This window comes from Mytilus edulis, chromosome 1 (assembly GCF_963676685.1).
Source record: "Mytilus edulis chromosome 1, xbMytEdul2.2, whole genome shotgun sequence".
Classification (NCBI taxonomy): domain Eukaryota; kingdom Metazoa; phylum Mollusca; class Bivalvia; order Mytilida; family Mytilidae; genus Mytilus; species Mytilus edulis.
The window spans coordinates 23,080,970-23,095,074 of NC_092344.1; the positions used below are offsets into that span (position 1 = coordinate 23,080,970).

General features: G+C 33.9%; 1 protein-coding gene across 2 annotated transcripts in view; it reads right to left on the reverse strand.

Moving 5' to 3' along the window:
- Positions 1 to 11,502, reverse strand: part of LOC139527861 (gelsolin-like protein 2) — a 36,716-nt gene extending 25,214 nt beyond the window's left edge. Inside the window, exons 1-3 of one of the 2 annotated variants that reach the window (XM_071323540.1) lie at positions 10,286 to 11,502; positions 1,155 to 1,179; positions 664 to 744 (exon numbers count right to left, since the gene is read on the reverse strand). In XM_071323540.1, coding sequence (XP_071179641.1) covers positions 664 to 744; positions 1,155 to 1,161 — 88 coding nt within the window. In that variant the 5' untranslated portion in view covers positions 1,162 to 1,179; positions 10,286 to 11,502. Of the gene's footprint in view, positions 1 to 663; positions 745 to 1,154; positions 1,180 to 7,979; positions 8,127 to 10,285 lie in introns of those variants that run through there. The other variant, XM_071323547.1, reaches the window with a different exon arrangement.
- Positions 11,503 to 14,105: the final 2,603 nt, after the last annotated feature.

The window sequence follows — 14,105 nt, forward strand, 5'->3', positions numbered from 1 at the left end:
ATATTGCCAATAATTAAGAAGTTCCGGGTCGAGTCCGCTACCGATACCAATAGTATATTCACCTGTTACCTATTACCTTATCTGTACGTTCCGCATCTGACAGGCGCACCACCAAACGTTGTATTCAGGATTAATATGCTATATAGGCCTATATACACGGGTCTTATTAAACCACAGGGTTGACACTACTAAATTGTCAAATTGTTACCTATTGTAGTATTTTAATAAATAAGACTTTCTAAGATAACAATACGAATACTAAAAATCTGGACTAAAAATAAGGCGTATAGGTACAGTTTTCAATTTGTTAGTGGGCATGACGTAAAACAGCGAAGCAAATAATTCAACTTTATTTATAACTTATATAGGACAATGCTGTTGATTAAAAAATACTCCATTCCAGGACCTTTTGTTTTCCAAATAATTAATATTATTGTTTCAGTTCGACGGGTTCAAACAGAAAGACTTGAAAGCAGAGAAAACTGTGTATCTTATAATCGGCATGACTTTATCAGATGACAATACTAATATTAAAATAAGGCTTGCGCATAGTTATATACTTTAATTCAGTCACGGACCCGTGATATCACGGGTGTGTTCTAGTGATATTTATAAAGTCAAAAAATATTTTGTATTTTTTCCAGTTAAACATAATAATCTTACTTTTGACGTTCTTTTCAATGTCTGATCCAAACAATGCTAAATTTGAATCTTTCCAGTCATACTGCTTCTGTTTAATCAAACCTACAATTAAACAAAACAAAATATATATAAACCATATGGACCAAAGATTTGGTCTTTAGATGTCTAAATATGAAGATGCTTATATCTAAAATATTGATGGACTTATATCTAAAATATTGATGGACTTGTATCTAAAATATTGATCATGTTGATGGAAAGGAAAAGAGGGGAAAGACATGGAAAAGGATATTCAAATTCATAAGTCAAAAAGAAACTGACTATGCCAATCGCAGAAATTAAAAAAAAAAACAAGGAATGTAAAACTGCAGTTAACAATCATGACAAAACACACCGTAGAAATCTTACGACTGAGCAACACAAACCCCTCCAAAAAACAGGGTTCATCTCAGGTGCCTAGAAGGTTAAACAGATGTGCATGTATCATAACATAAAATTGTTTATCATCTTACCTGACATGGCTACTGTTTTTCTCGTCTGAAAAGAAACAGAAAACTGATATACCTTCTTACAAATAAAATAAGTTTTAATAAACTTAAGTAATATAACTACTTCCTTACCAACTACATCCTGACTGTATAGCTTAACAAAAACCACATAACATCATGAACATGTTAAGGATGTTCACTCCTCAAAAATAACAGTTATTTAAAAGAATGTCATAAATGTATATAATACATTGTATATAAACAACTGTTCTTTAACAGCAGACAAAATTGTAGGTATGTGTCCTTGTTTTTGAGATACATGTACCAGAAAAAAGTAAAATCACAAAAATACTGGAACTCTGTGGAAAGTTCAATCGGAAAGTCCGTAATCACAGGTTTTAAAGCGCTAAACCTCTCACTTTTTTCAATAGTCTCCAAGGATGCCTTGGGTGGCTGTTTCCCCAATTCAGGGACTTGGGGATCACGGCGGTATTTATTCCCCACCTTTGCAATTGTTGTCATTTATTCAGTTTTGTTTTACAACATAATTGTCCATCACTGTCTGTTGTATAATGCTTTAAGATATTCTGAATCAATGACATTTTCAGTGGCAGATCCAGAAAAAGTGAGGCAAATTGACAGCCTAAGAGGGGGCCTGCTACGGTGATGCTTCAGTGATTCTTTAAATAATCAACCATATTTTTCCCAGAAAAAGGGGGGGGGGGTCTAGGCCCCCTACCCCCTCTAAATCCATCTCTGCTTTTTCACAAATCTTAAATTAGATATTCTGCAAATGAACTCGCATGAATTCTTGGTATCAATTTTCATGTCTTTTTTGGTCATGAAGAAAAATTATAGCTGACAAAAAAGAATATTTTTTTAGATGAAAACCTTACTTTCATACATATACTTAGCCAAAAAAGTGTAGCAACAAAAATGTGAAATTTTATTTTATTACAAAATCATAACAACATTATAATAATTTTAATTATAACAAAATGAAATTATGACATGTAGGAAGCAACATGAATGTTTATCACTTACATTTGTTAGGATTTTCTTTGTATGGAGCACGGGAGGGTCATGATGCAGAAATAAGTATAGTGTTATTCAAAATCAATTCCTCAGCCATGCCCAAAGTGCACCAATGAAGGATTGGCAGGCACACCAGCAGCTGCCCTTAGTCAATGCACTACTTTTTTGGCCAGAAAAAAAACTTGTCATGTGTTGACGTAAAGTGAAGGTAGTAGCCTCCTCCCCTGACAATAGTTTTTTTGGTCTACGAGATTTCGCTCCTCCCCTAATGATAGTTTTTTTGGTCTACGAGATATCGACCTATCATGTGCAGTTGCAATTTGTCGATATCAGTTTGTTAGTCTCTACACTGTTGCCTTATGCACATTAAATGGAGCCATGATGTCAGTAACACTCATTCCAGCATCAACCATTAAAGAAAATAAGAAACACTTATGAAGCACATCAACAAACGACAACCACGATACCAGGTACCTGACTTAGGACAGGTGCAAACAAATGCAGTGGGTTAAAACGTTTTAATAGGCACCAACCTTTATCCAACTTGAAACAATAGTGTGATATCACAACGTAGAAAGACACACTTTAAAATATTAACTGAAATGGCTTTACTCAATCAAATGACATATTAAAATAACTAATGAAGATACACTGAACGAATAAATTTGATCTATGACTCAATGTAAATACAAAATAAAACAATGGGGTTAGAGGCAAACAATATAAGAAAGACAATCATAACCTTAAACAAAATTCAGAACTGATAACGGACAGAGAAACGGACGGACAGTCAGAGATAGTCTCTTTCAGTTTTACAGGTAGGCATTAATTATAGCGCCCATTTTAAGGGGAGGATAAATAATCTGTTCTCCATACATGACATATTACAGAACAACGCATTCCAAGAGCTTTCTGACGGTCATTGTCGGGGAGGCCTAGTTGAGGCCCAATGCAATTTTTTCAAAGGTGTATGTGTTTTACCAATGGTGTGTTTCTAAACGTTAGTGAAAAAGAAATTTTTACTATCTTTTAAAAGTACAGATACAGAAGGTAAAGCATCAATTACAAGTGCAATGCTGAAATGGCACGAAATCAATCACCAGGAAAAAAGTATGACTGTTTTAAATTACAGGTAAAAAACTAAGGATTATATCAATGATGTTTAAATATTTTTTTTCCAGAAACAACAAATTTTTTTTTTTTAAAGTGTTTTATATTTTATAAATGTAAACATGGTAAATGTTGCCATTTTGCATATTACTGTTAAATGCATTTTCTAACATGAACCATAGCTTATACATAAATTGACATAGCTGAACATAGGTCAAGCAAGATTGGCCATATCATGCATTCTTATTACAAAAAAAAACATAATGCTCCTTGTATATATGCAGTTGTCAATATGCATCGGTATGAGACAGACAACATTTTGATTTTGACATTTGATTTGACAGAAGCCCCCCTTCTATTTTCCCATCATGTACATTAAACACACCATCATATTCCAATATACTGTGGGAAAGATGTGTCTAGATTAGTAACCCGACAATTTGACACGCTTAACATACATGATTATACTGACATCATAGAATCATATTCAAAACAGTGTAGCTGTGGCCATTGATTGACGACCTTAAATTATCCCATTGACTGGGGCAGATTATGTGAACGTTTGTCTGTAACGACCACTGCTCACTATGTACTTGTTAAAGACACTTAAACTGTGGGGTCACAAAAGGTTCTCAACACCTAAATAAAGAAATTAGAAAAACTAATCAGGACTAACACGATGTTTTGATTTATATCAATAATATAAATCGAAACATAAAGTTATTCCTGATTAATTTTTCGAATTATTTTAATATTAAAAGCGTTAAGAACCTTTGGTGACCCTACAGTTTAAATTCTATAATAAGTAAGTAGTGAGCAGTTGTCGTTACAGACACGTGTTCACCTAATCTGTCCCAGTCAATGGGATAATTTAAGGTCGTCAATCAATGGCCACAGCTACACTGTTTTGAATATGATTCTATGTAGAACCCCCCCATTTTTAAGGGGCCAGTCACTACAATTACAGCAAACACTGACTTGTTGCCATCCCTTAGACAGATAGATTCTTAATATTTATTTCACTTTTGGAATTTCCCCAAATATGATTTCTATTATGCCATGTGATAATTTGTAGAGATCTCTATTTATAAGCAATCTCTTATAATGTTCATGCTAATAAAAAAAAATACTATTGTTACATGTGTTATGAATAACAATAGACTGCTTTAAGATGTAGAGTCGGGGGTTTCCAGTAAAAACAATGTTACATTTCCTAACAATAGATCTATTCAATTTACACTTTTTTCAGAGTAAAAATTTTGTAAGGGTTCCGCAGAACGCAGTGTCTCGCCTACTTTTGCTGTAAATCACAGGCTTAACAAAAATGAGGAAAACTAGAGGCTCTAAAGAGCCTGTGTCGCTCACCTTGGTCTATGTGCATATTAAACAAAGGACGCAGATGGATTCATGACAAAATTGTGTTTTGGTGATGGTGATGTGTTTGTACATCTTACTTTACTGAACATTTTTGCTGCTTACAATTATCTCTATCTATAATTAACTTGGCCCAGTAGTTTCAGTGGAAAATGTTAGTTAAAATTTACAAATTTTATGAAAATTGTAAAAAATTGACTATAAACATGATAAAGGACAATAACTCCTTAGAGGTCAATTGACCATTTCCATCATGTTGAATTATTTGTAAATCTTACTTTGCTGAACATTATTGGTGTTAACAGTTTATCTCTATCTATAATAATATTCAAAATAATAACCAAAAACAGCAAAATTTCCTTAAAATTACCAATTCAGGGGCAGCAACCCAACAACGGATTGTCCGATTCATCTGAAAATTTCAGGGCAGATATAGATGTTGACCTGATGAACAATTTGACCCCATGTCAGATTTGCTTTAAATGCTTTGGTTTTTGAGTTATAAGTCAAAAACTGCATTTTACCCCTATGGTCTATTTTTAGCCATGGCGGCCATCTTGGTTGGTTGGCGGGGTCACGCCACACATTTTTAAAACTAGATACCCTAATGATGATTGTGGCCAAGTTTGGTTTTATTTGGCCCTGTAGTTTCAGAGAAGAAGATTTTTGTAAAAGTTAACGACGACGGACGACAGACAACGACGCCGCCGGACACCAAGTGATGGGAAAAGCTCACTTGGCCCTTTGGGCCAGGTGAGCTAAAAATGAATGTCGAACACTCAGAGAACATATGGTTTCGTCAGTTTATTCTCTATAATTTGGTTATGGATATTTCATGACCAGGTCTGTGGTATCCGTTTAGTAAAATTTAAATCTCTAGCTTCTGTTAAATCCGAAAAAGTCAGACTTCAAACACAAAACGCTGGTCCCTTTAAAATTTCAAGCTGGATACATATGGTGCATGCATGGATAAAAATACCAAATAATGTCATGAACCAGTAAGTTAAAAAAAAGATTTGTAAAGGGTCTATATGGAATTCAATCAAGCTGATACTAAATATTGATGAATAATCCTGCCATTATCCCTGTTCTAACTTCATAATGAAGCAATACCATCTCCTTGAAATCATATTGGAACTTATTTGGTATATTAGTACACGAGTATGAATAAGCCAAATATAGTATTATGAATTTTCTCAATTGAATTGTTTTACATTTTTCATTTGTGGCCTTCTATAGGCCACTAGTGGTATTGTTCTTTTCTCATTGTTGAAGACCATGTGGTTGCCTGCAATATTGATTACATCCACTTCATTTCAACTTTTATTGGCAGTTATACCAAATATTTGTCGCTGAACTAAATGCCATGCAATTAATCAAATACGTAAGCCGACTGAAAGTGTCCGTCAATAATGCACCATGTAATGTTTAATGACACGATTTCATCCTATAGATATATAGGAAGATGTGGTATGAGTGCCAATGAGACAACTCTCCATCCAAGTAACAATTTATAAAAGTAAATTTATATAGGTCAAGGTACGGCCTTCAACACAGAGCGTTGGCTCACACGAAACAGCAAGCTATAAAGGGCCCCAAAAATTACTAGTATAAAACCATTCAAACTAAAAAACAAACCTAATCTTTATAAAAACAAGAAACGAGAAACACGTATGAACTACATAAACAGACGACAACTACTGTAAATCAGATTCCTGACTTAGGACTGTACAGGTGCACACATTTGCAGTGGGATCAAACGTTGTAATGGTACCAAACCTTCTACCTTTTCTGAAACAATAGTATAACATCACAAAATAGAAAGACCCACTACATGTATATAAGATATCAACTGGCAGGCTAAAATGTTTATAAACATTTTTCCTACGGAATTCACATAAAACAAAAACATGCAGTCTTTAGTTTATGAAATATGTTTTAAAAAAAATGGAAGTTAACCAGCCTTTCCTCTTACATGGCAGGGACTCAGCTAGTAATAAAGAACACTTTAAAACAGCAAAAAGAGTATAAAACATGGTTAAATTCCAATTGGTATAAACTTATAAATATAAAATTGTGTTTGTCGCTTATCAATCAAACACTATTTGGATAAAAGGAACTCAATTTAGATAAGAAAATGTGGGCATTGGCAGTGTGTATTTTATCGACAATTGCAGGGGATTTCTGTTGAGTTCAATGCTTAAAAATAATGTTTTTCTAAACTCCAAATCTCAATATTCTTTTAATATTTACAGAGTCCTCTTGGGCCATGATTCTGTCATGGATGGATTGATTTCCCGTTTCGGACTGAGAGGGTTAACACATAAACATTTATATTCGAACATACGTAATATGCTAAAAATTTTAAAACATTTTTCAAATTACAGTCGGACAAATATGTCGGAAATGCAGTCAATAATGTGTTTTATATTATGTTAGTCTGATAAGTTACGATGCCAAAAAAAAGGCGACCCGGTCTTGTTCAATTATCTTGTGTTTCAATCTCTTATGTCAATCTTTAAATCTTCTGCACCAGTCGGCAGTGGCATGTGCATGCTTGCAAATATACCAACCACCGTTGTTGTTTGCCGCTGCAACACGTTTTATTTTTCAGAGAAAATTCAATTTACTTTTGCCATAATTATAATGTCACAATGATGTCATAGATATTACGTCATTGCCCTAAATACACTTAGGTGACCGTTGGTCAACTATGTTATAAAGCTTTAATTATTTAGTGTAGTATATGTTGTAAAGTTTTGATATTGTTGAAACGACATATATGTCGCCTTGGCATCAAACCCCAAACGACTTATATGTCGCTTTGACATCAACATTGAAACGACACATATGTCGCTTTGGCATTAAGAGGGTTAAGGCTATAAATCGCTATATCACTATCTCTATGTCAAGCTTTCTGTGACAGATAAATTTGTCAAAGTTGCCCCCTCCTTTGACCTGGAAATCAATCTAGCGAAACGACAGACAAACGTTGGAGAACGGACACCAATTTTCGGACGTATCACGGACAGACGTACGGACGTACAAGGATAAAACTTGATGCCATTCTGTTAAATACAGCAGAATAAAAACTAAACACATAATATTAAAAAGGAAGAAAAGAAAAAAGGGTCCGTGCCCATGCCTAAAGCACTGGCCATCAGAGGCTGGTCAATAATGACCATGCAATGTGCATTATGTGGGTGCAGTTTCCTTGCGTAAAAATTCAGATAGCGATGTCATGACATTTCGAGCTCTGTATTATTTCACTAAGATATATATATTTTCCATTAAATATAAAAATTAGAAAAAACGAATGAAATTGTTTACCTTATTGCCTCTTGGTCTGGCCACACACGGGGAAACTAATCGAAAACTACGAGAGAATAGAGAAAAGCGGGTTAATTTCCGGTTTTCTATCTGACTAGGCCAAGTAAACAAGTTATTGATAAATTTATCTGTTCTGTACAAGTAATAGCTTTTCTAAAAAAGCATGCCGTCTGTTGCAAATAAAACTTTGTATTTTTCATGATCCATTCAGAATCTCACATCATGCAATGGAATTTTTTAACCAAAGCACTTATCTATTATATATTTTTACCCGAGGTTTTTACAATGATTAGATTAAAAATATGGTACTAACTATTCAAATAAGCAGATTACTCAGTTTTATAAACAGTGTCACTGTGGATACACTGAAATGTCTCGACTGCTTGATCGCATTTTTTTATTTCCGTAACATTAAACAGGTTGGGAAGAAACCCTCTACATGTTGTTTATACCTGTATTGAGGGGGGATAGGATCTTTATCGGGGTGTTTTTTAAGCTCGGGATTTCGGGATTGACCCTTTCGGGATCCGGGAATTCTTTTTTTCGAATTTCGGGACCTCGGGATTTCATGTTTTTAAGCCCGGGATTTCGGGATTTCGTGTTTTAAGCCCGGGATTTCGGGATCAGGACCCTCCTATCCCCCCTCTGTATTATAGAGGGACAATTCTGTAGAGGGGTATTTTTGTCAAGACTGGATTTTAAGCAAAATAGACAGAATGGCATTCTCTAGTTATATTGGCTATATTCTATAGCATTATATGTATCAATTATTGCACTTTACTTAAAATTGGGATGCCAAGTTTTCTGCTAAAGTGACAGAACTTGAAATCTATTGTATACCTATCTGAACACCTGATCAACTTGCAAGAAAAGGGACAGCTTATCTTTAAAATTGATGTTAAATCTAACACTCACGAGATCTTCTTTTTAGTGAGGCATAACTCAGTGGAATTTACCTGATCATCACAGCTTTCAATTATGCATGGTGAACAATAGATTTTATATTCTCTCAGTTTAACAGTAAACTGGGCATGTGCATATTAAATTAATTAATATAAGTACATCAATTGGTGCATCACATGTTGCAAGTTACTGCCATAATAAGTAGAAAATGCCATTGCGCCCTATTTTGCTTTAAATCCAGTCTAAACATAAATACCCCTCTGTAGAGAGACAATTACCCCTCTTAGTCTATAGAAGGATTATCCCTCTAAAACAGTTACACCATGTAGAGGGTTTGTTCCCAACCTGTTTTAAAAACCCTCGACTGACAGTGCTGATACAACCCTAGGAGGAGGAGAGTCTCTTTGAATAATTCTGCTCAAATATTTGTCATTCAGTACGTTTATCTTTGCACTTATTCATTCATGTAACTCAAATGTACCATAAATAACTGACTATGATAAAGTAACACTAAACTTAAAAATACTTGTACATGCATGTAGTAGTTTACAATATTCATTCTATAAACAAAGGATACACATTCTTTACGAAGTCATAAAAAAATGGATACTTACTCATTCGTGAAATACTGATTAATCCGCTAACAAAATTACCATGAAAATAAGATATAGACAGAATAACTAAAGAGATAAGTATTAAAGGGGCACTAGCTGTCAAATTCATTGTAACCGATTTGACTCAAATTCTCATATTTGGTTTATAACAATGTAAAACATTTATCCAAACTATCAAAAGTCTAAAATAAACAGTTTACAGAGCATGGGGTAGATAATATATAGGTTCGTTTCGTGTGTATTTTAGTCCAGACGCCATCTAATTAACTATCGATTTGACCTCAGATGACCATATAAGCGATGTAAACAAAAATAAAGAAACGAATAGATTAAACCAACACGTGCAATTGCATTTTTATAGGTCTGTTTGATTTTATTTTATAGATTAAAAATAGATGTTTCTCATTGTTTTTAACCATATAAGAATGATTTTATGTGCATCGAATTAGTAATCAAATGATTTACCGTAGTTTCACTTTCATTGTTGACATTCTTTTTCTTTAAATAACCAGTACACGTACAATGCATGCGTTGTCAATCTCTAGCTGGGGGTTAACTTGAAGTTCACATGAATACCGGTTAGAATGATGATGACGTTTTCACTTGCAAGTGAATCAGTCAAAAATTATGTTTAATCGCGTATTTCAACAAAATTAAAAGAAATTGATTGCTAAAAGCAAATTATTATTTCATTATTCCAATTTGATTAATGATTGATCTAAAAAAAATCATACTTTATTTTTTTTATATATATCGTAGCTAGTGCCCCTTTAAAGTAAGCAATCTCACCTGAAATAATCGTGGAATTCCTCCAAACCAAATAGTACAAAATATGTATATGAAACGTCTGTTCGGTTTGAACACCAATCCACAATTGATAATCTAGTAAGACTTCAATAGAAATAAACCGCCAAAAGATATATAACTAATCAGGCACATATATATAGTTATACTGTACCCAGAACCAATGAAATAGTAGAAAGTGTGAAGTCAAATCAAGCGTTAACACAATGACCATCAAAATAAAGGAAGTGAGTAACAATCAAGACGAAACTTGTCAATCGCCAAAGTCTGTGAATATAAAATATGCATAGCACAAACAATATTAATTATACAATTCCTTGGTACAACTCATAATTAATAACATTCCGTAATTAATTAATCTATATGAAAACGAAAACACAAATATGAAATATGAATTAGAAATAAAATCATCTTTATTTTAAAGTAAATTCAAACAAGAAATAAAAAACTAATTACAATGAAAATCATACCAATATTTATTCAATCATAAATAAATACCCACTTGCACACATACATCAACTTTACTAGTTGACTTATGCCTATTGATTCTTAGAAACGAACTTAACCATAAAAACTTAGATTGACCAATCAACAATGAACATAAGGTCAAGGTCAGTTGAACCATAGTTTAGTCTTAGATGCATGAATTTTTTATTAGTTGTTAGTGGCTTTGAACTAGCCGTCAGATAACTGCAAGTACTCTGAGATATCTGTTCCAAGTGATTTTTTTTGTTGTTGGGATGTACAAGTACCCGGCCACGTCCACTTGTATTTTTGTCCATCTGATGAGTTAAGCCTTTTTCAACTGACATTTATAGTTCGTTCTTATGTTGTACTGTTATACCACTGTCCCAGGATAGGGGGAGGGTTGGGGTTCCTCTAACATGTTTAACCGCGCCACATTATTTATGTATGTGCCTGTCCCAAGTCAGGAGCATGTAATTCAGTAGTTGTCGTTTGTTTATGTGTTACATATTTGTTTTTCGTTCATTTTTTTTTATACAAATAAGGCCGTTAGTTTTCTCGAATGAATTGTTTTACATTGTCATATCGGGGCCTTTTATAGCTGACTATGCGGTATGGGCTTTGCTCATTGTTGAAGGCCGTACGGTGACCTATAGTTGTTAATGCCTGTGTCATTATGGTCGCTTGTGGACAGTTGTTATATTGGCAATCATACCACATCTTCTTTTTATATACATGCCGGACAATACATTAATTATTTACACCTTGCTATCATTTACTTTACCAAATAAAGTTGAACTGTTGCATATAGTATTGTAAAGTGTACACAGGGTAAGCGTGTCTATTTCTATCTTAGAATATGGATGTCTTCTGCGCTTTAATTTTGTCGGGTTGTAATCTCTTTGAAACATTCCCCCATTTCCATTCTATAGACTCCAATTGGAAAAGAGTAATGACTGGGTGTCACAAGATTGGTGTGGTTGTTCCGCGCTATACCTCAAATTGCATTCTTCAATTCCATGTCATTAAAATAACGTACTATATTTCCTTTAATTTAAAGAACTATCATTAATGTCCCGACTTAACCTATTATCACTCCATGTCACAGGATTAAATGGTGGTAATATCTTCGAAGTACATAACAACACAATTAAAATATCAGCTTAGTGTGGTTGAAACTTTCTGGGCTATACTTGATGATGGAAATAATTGTACAATGGATTAGTATAATACTATAACAAGAGTGCACATGCTGAAATGACTTAACCAAGAAAAACATGACTAAACATTGACCAATGAACCAGGAAAATTGGATCAAGGTCAGATGAACCATGCCAGGAAGACATATATATATACAGCTTACAATCCCTCCATTCAACACATATAGTTGACCTATTGTTTAAAGTTTAAGAAAAACAAACCAAAACACACAAACTTAAGCATGAACAATGAACCATGAAAATGAGGTCAAGGTCAAATTAAACCTGCGAGACTGACATGTACATCATAACATATTCCCATACACCAAATATAGTAGAGATATTGCATATATATATACTGATATAGTGTTAGAAAAAAGACCATAACTCAAAAACTTAACTTTGACCACTGAACCATGAAAATTAGGTCAAGTTCAGATGAACTATGCCAGGTAGACATATACAGCTTACAATCCCTCCATACAACAAATATAGTTGGCCTATTGCTTAAAGTTTAAGAAAAACAAACTAAAACACAAAAACTTAATCATGAACAATGAACCATGAAACTGAGGTCAAGGTCAAATTAAACCTGAGAGACTAACATGTACATCATAAAATATTCCCATACACCAAATATAGTAGAGCTATTGCATATATACTGATATAGTGCGTGCTAGAAAACTCAAAAATGTAACTTTGACCACTGAACCATGAAAATGAGGTAAAGGTCAGATGACACCTGCCAGTTAGACATGTACACCTTACAATCCTTCCATACACCAAATATACTAGAAATATCGCTTATAGTATATCATGGATTTGAACACCAAAACTTAACCTTGTTTACAGATCCATGAAATGAAGTCGAGGTCAAGTGAAAACTGTCAGATGGGCATGAGAACCGCGCAAGATACGCACATACCAAACAGTTATCATTACACATTGTAAGTGAGAAATTATCATTACAAAAAATCACTGAACGATGAAAATGAGTTCAAGGACAATGGCCATGTGACAGAAAGAAACTTCGTAACATAAAGCATATGTATACAAAGTATGAATCATCCAGGTCTTCCACCATCTAAAATATAAAGCTCTTAAGAAGTTAGCTTACGCTGCCGCCTCCACAGGATCATTATCCCTATGTCTAGCTGTCTGCTACACAAGTAAAAGGCACGACAAAAATCAGTAATTGAACAGATCTACTTTTAGCTTTAATAGCCAGTAGTTTTGACATATAACAGATAGATCAATGACGTGTAGGACGTATAAGCTTAAATGCATGATTTTATATCCTTATATCACTTTTCATCCTGCAATTAGTCAACTATTGTACAAATAACAGGTACAAAGTAACATACAAATTTTTGTTTGCTTTATTTGAACTTGTACCAATGAAGTCTACTGTTACCCCACTTCTACGTTGAGCAATCGGTAATATGAATATTTCTGTTTCCTAACCAGATCATTTGGGGTCCTCTTTGCAGTCCGCGTTTCAACTTTGTCGATTTATTTGAGAAGTTATGGACAATGATTTTTTTTTAAGAACTAAAGTTTCAAATGTTGGGAGTAACTTAAGGATAAACACAATACATGTTCATTGCGGAAAATATAATATTTATTTGTATGAGCTTAAGAAACAGAACGAAAAGCGAGGCTTTGCATATATTGTATATGTAGTGTCAACTACTTTAGTGTTGTGTTTTCTATTATTTTGTTTATATTATTTTTCAGGTACATGTTACTTGGTGGGTTTAGTTTATAGTTTAGTAAAGACATTAGATTAGAACAATAGAAGTATTTTTAAGCCATTATTTGTCAATCAACAGTGGTAGAAGGGCTTATAAAGATGGCAACAGCACCTAGTTACAAGAACCCATCATGTTTGACCAAAAATAAGAGTTATCAACAATAGAAAAATGAGGTAAAAATGTGGCAACTCGTGACTGATATAAAAACAAAAGAAGTTTGGCTTTAGCTTTGTCGTTACAAGGAAAACCAAGGGATCCCAGTGATTTAAATGTTGATGAATGGGTAGGTAAGCTGATAACTAAATTGGACAAGCTTTTTAAGAAGGATAAATAGATCAGGCTTCTACTATAGTTGATCAGCTCCACAGAGGAGAGGATGTAAGCATG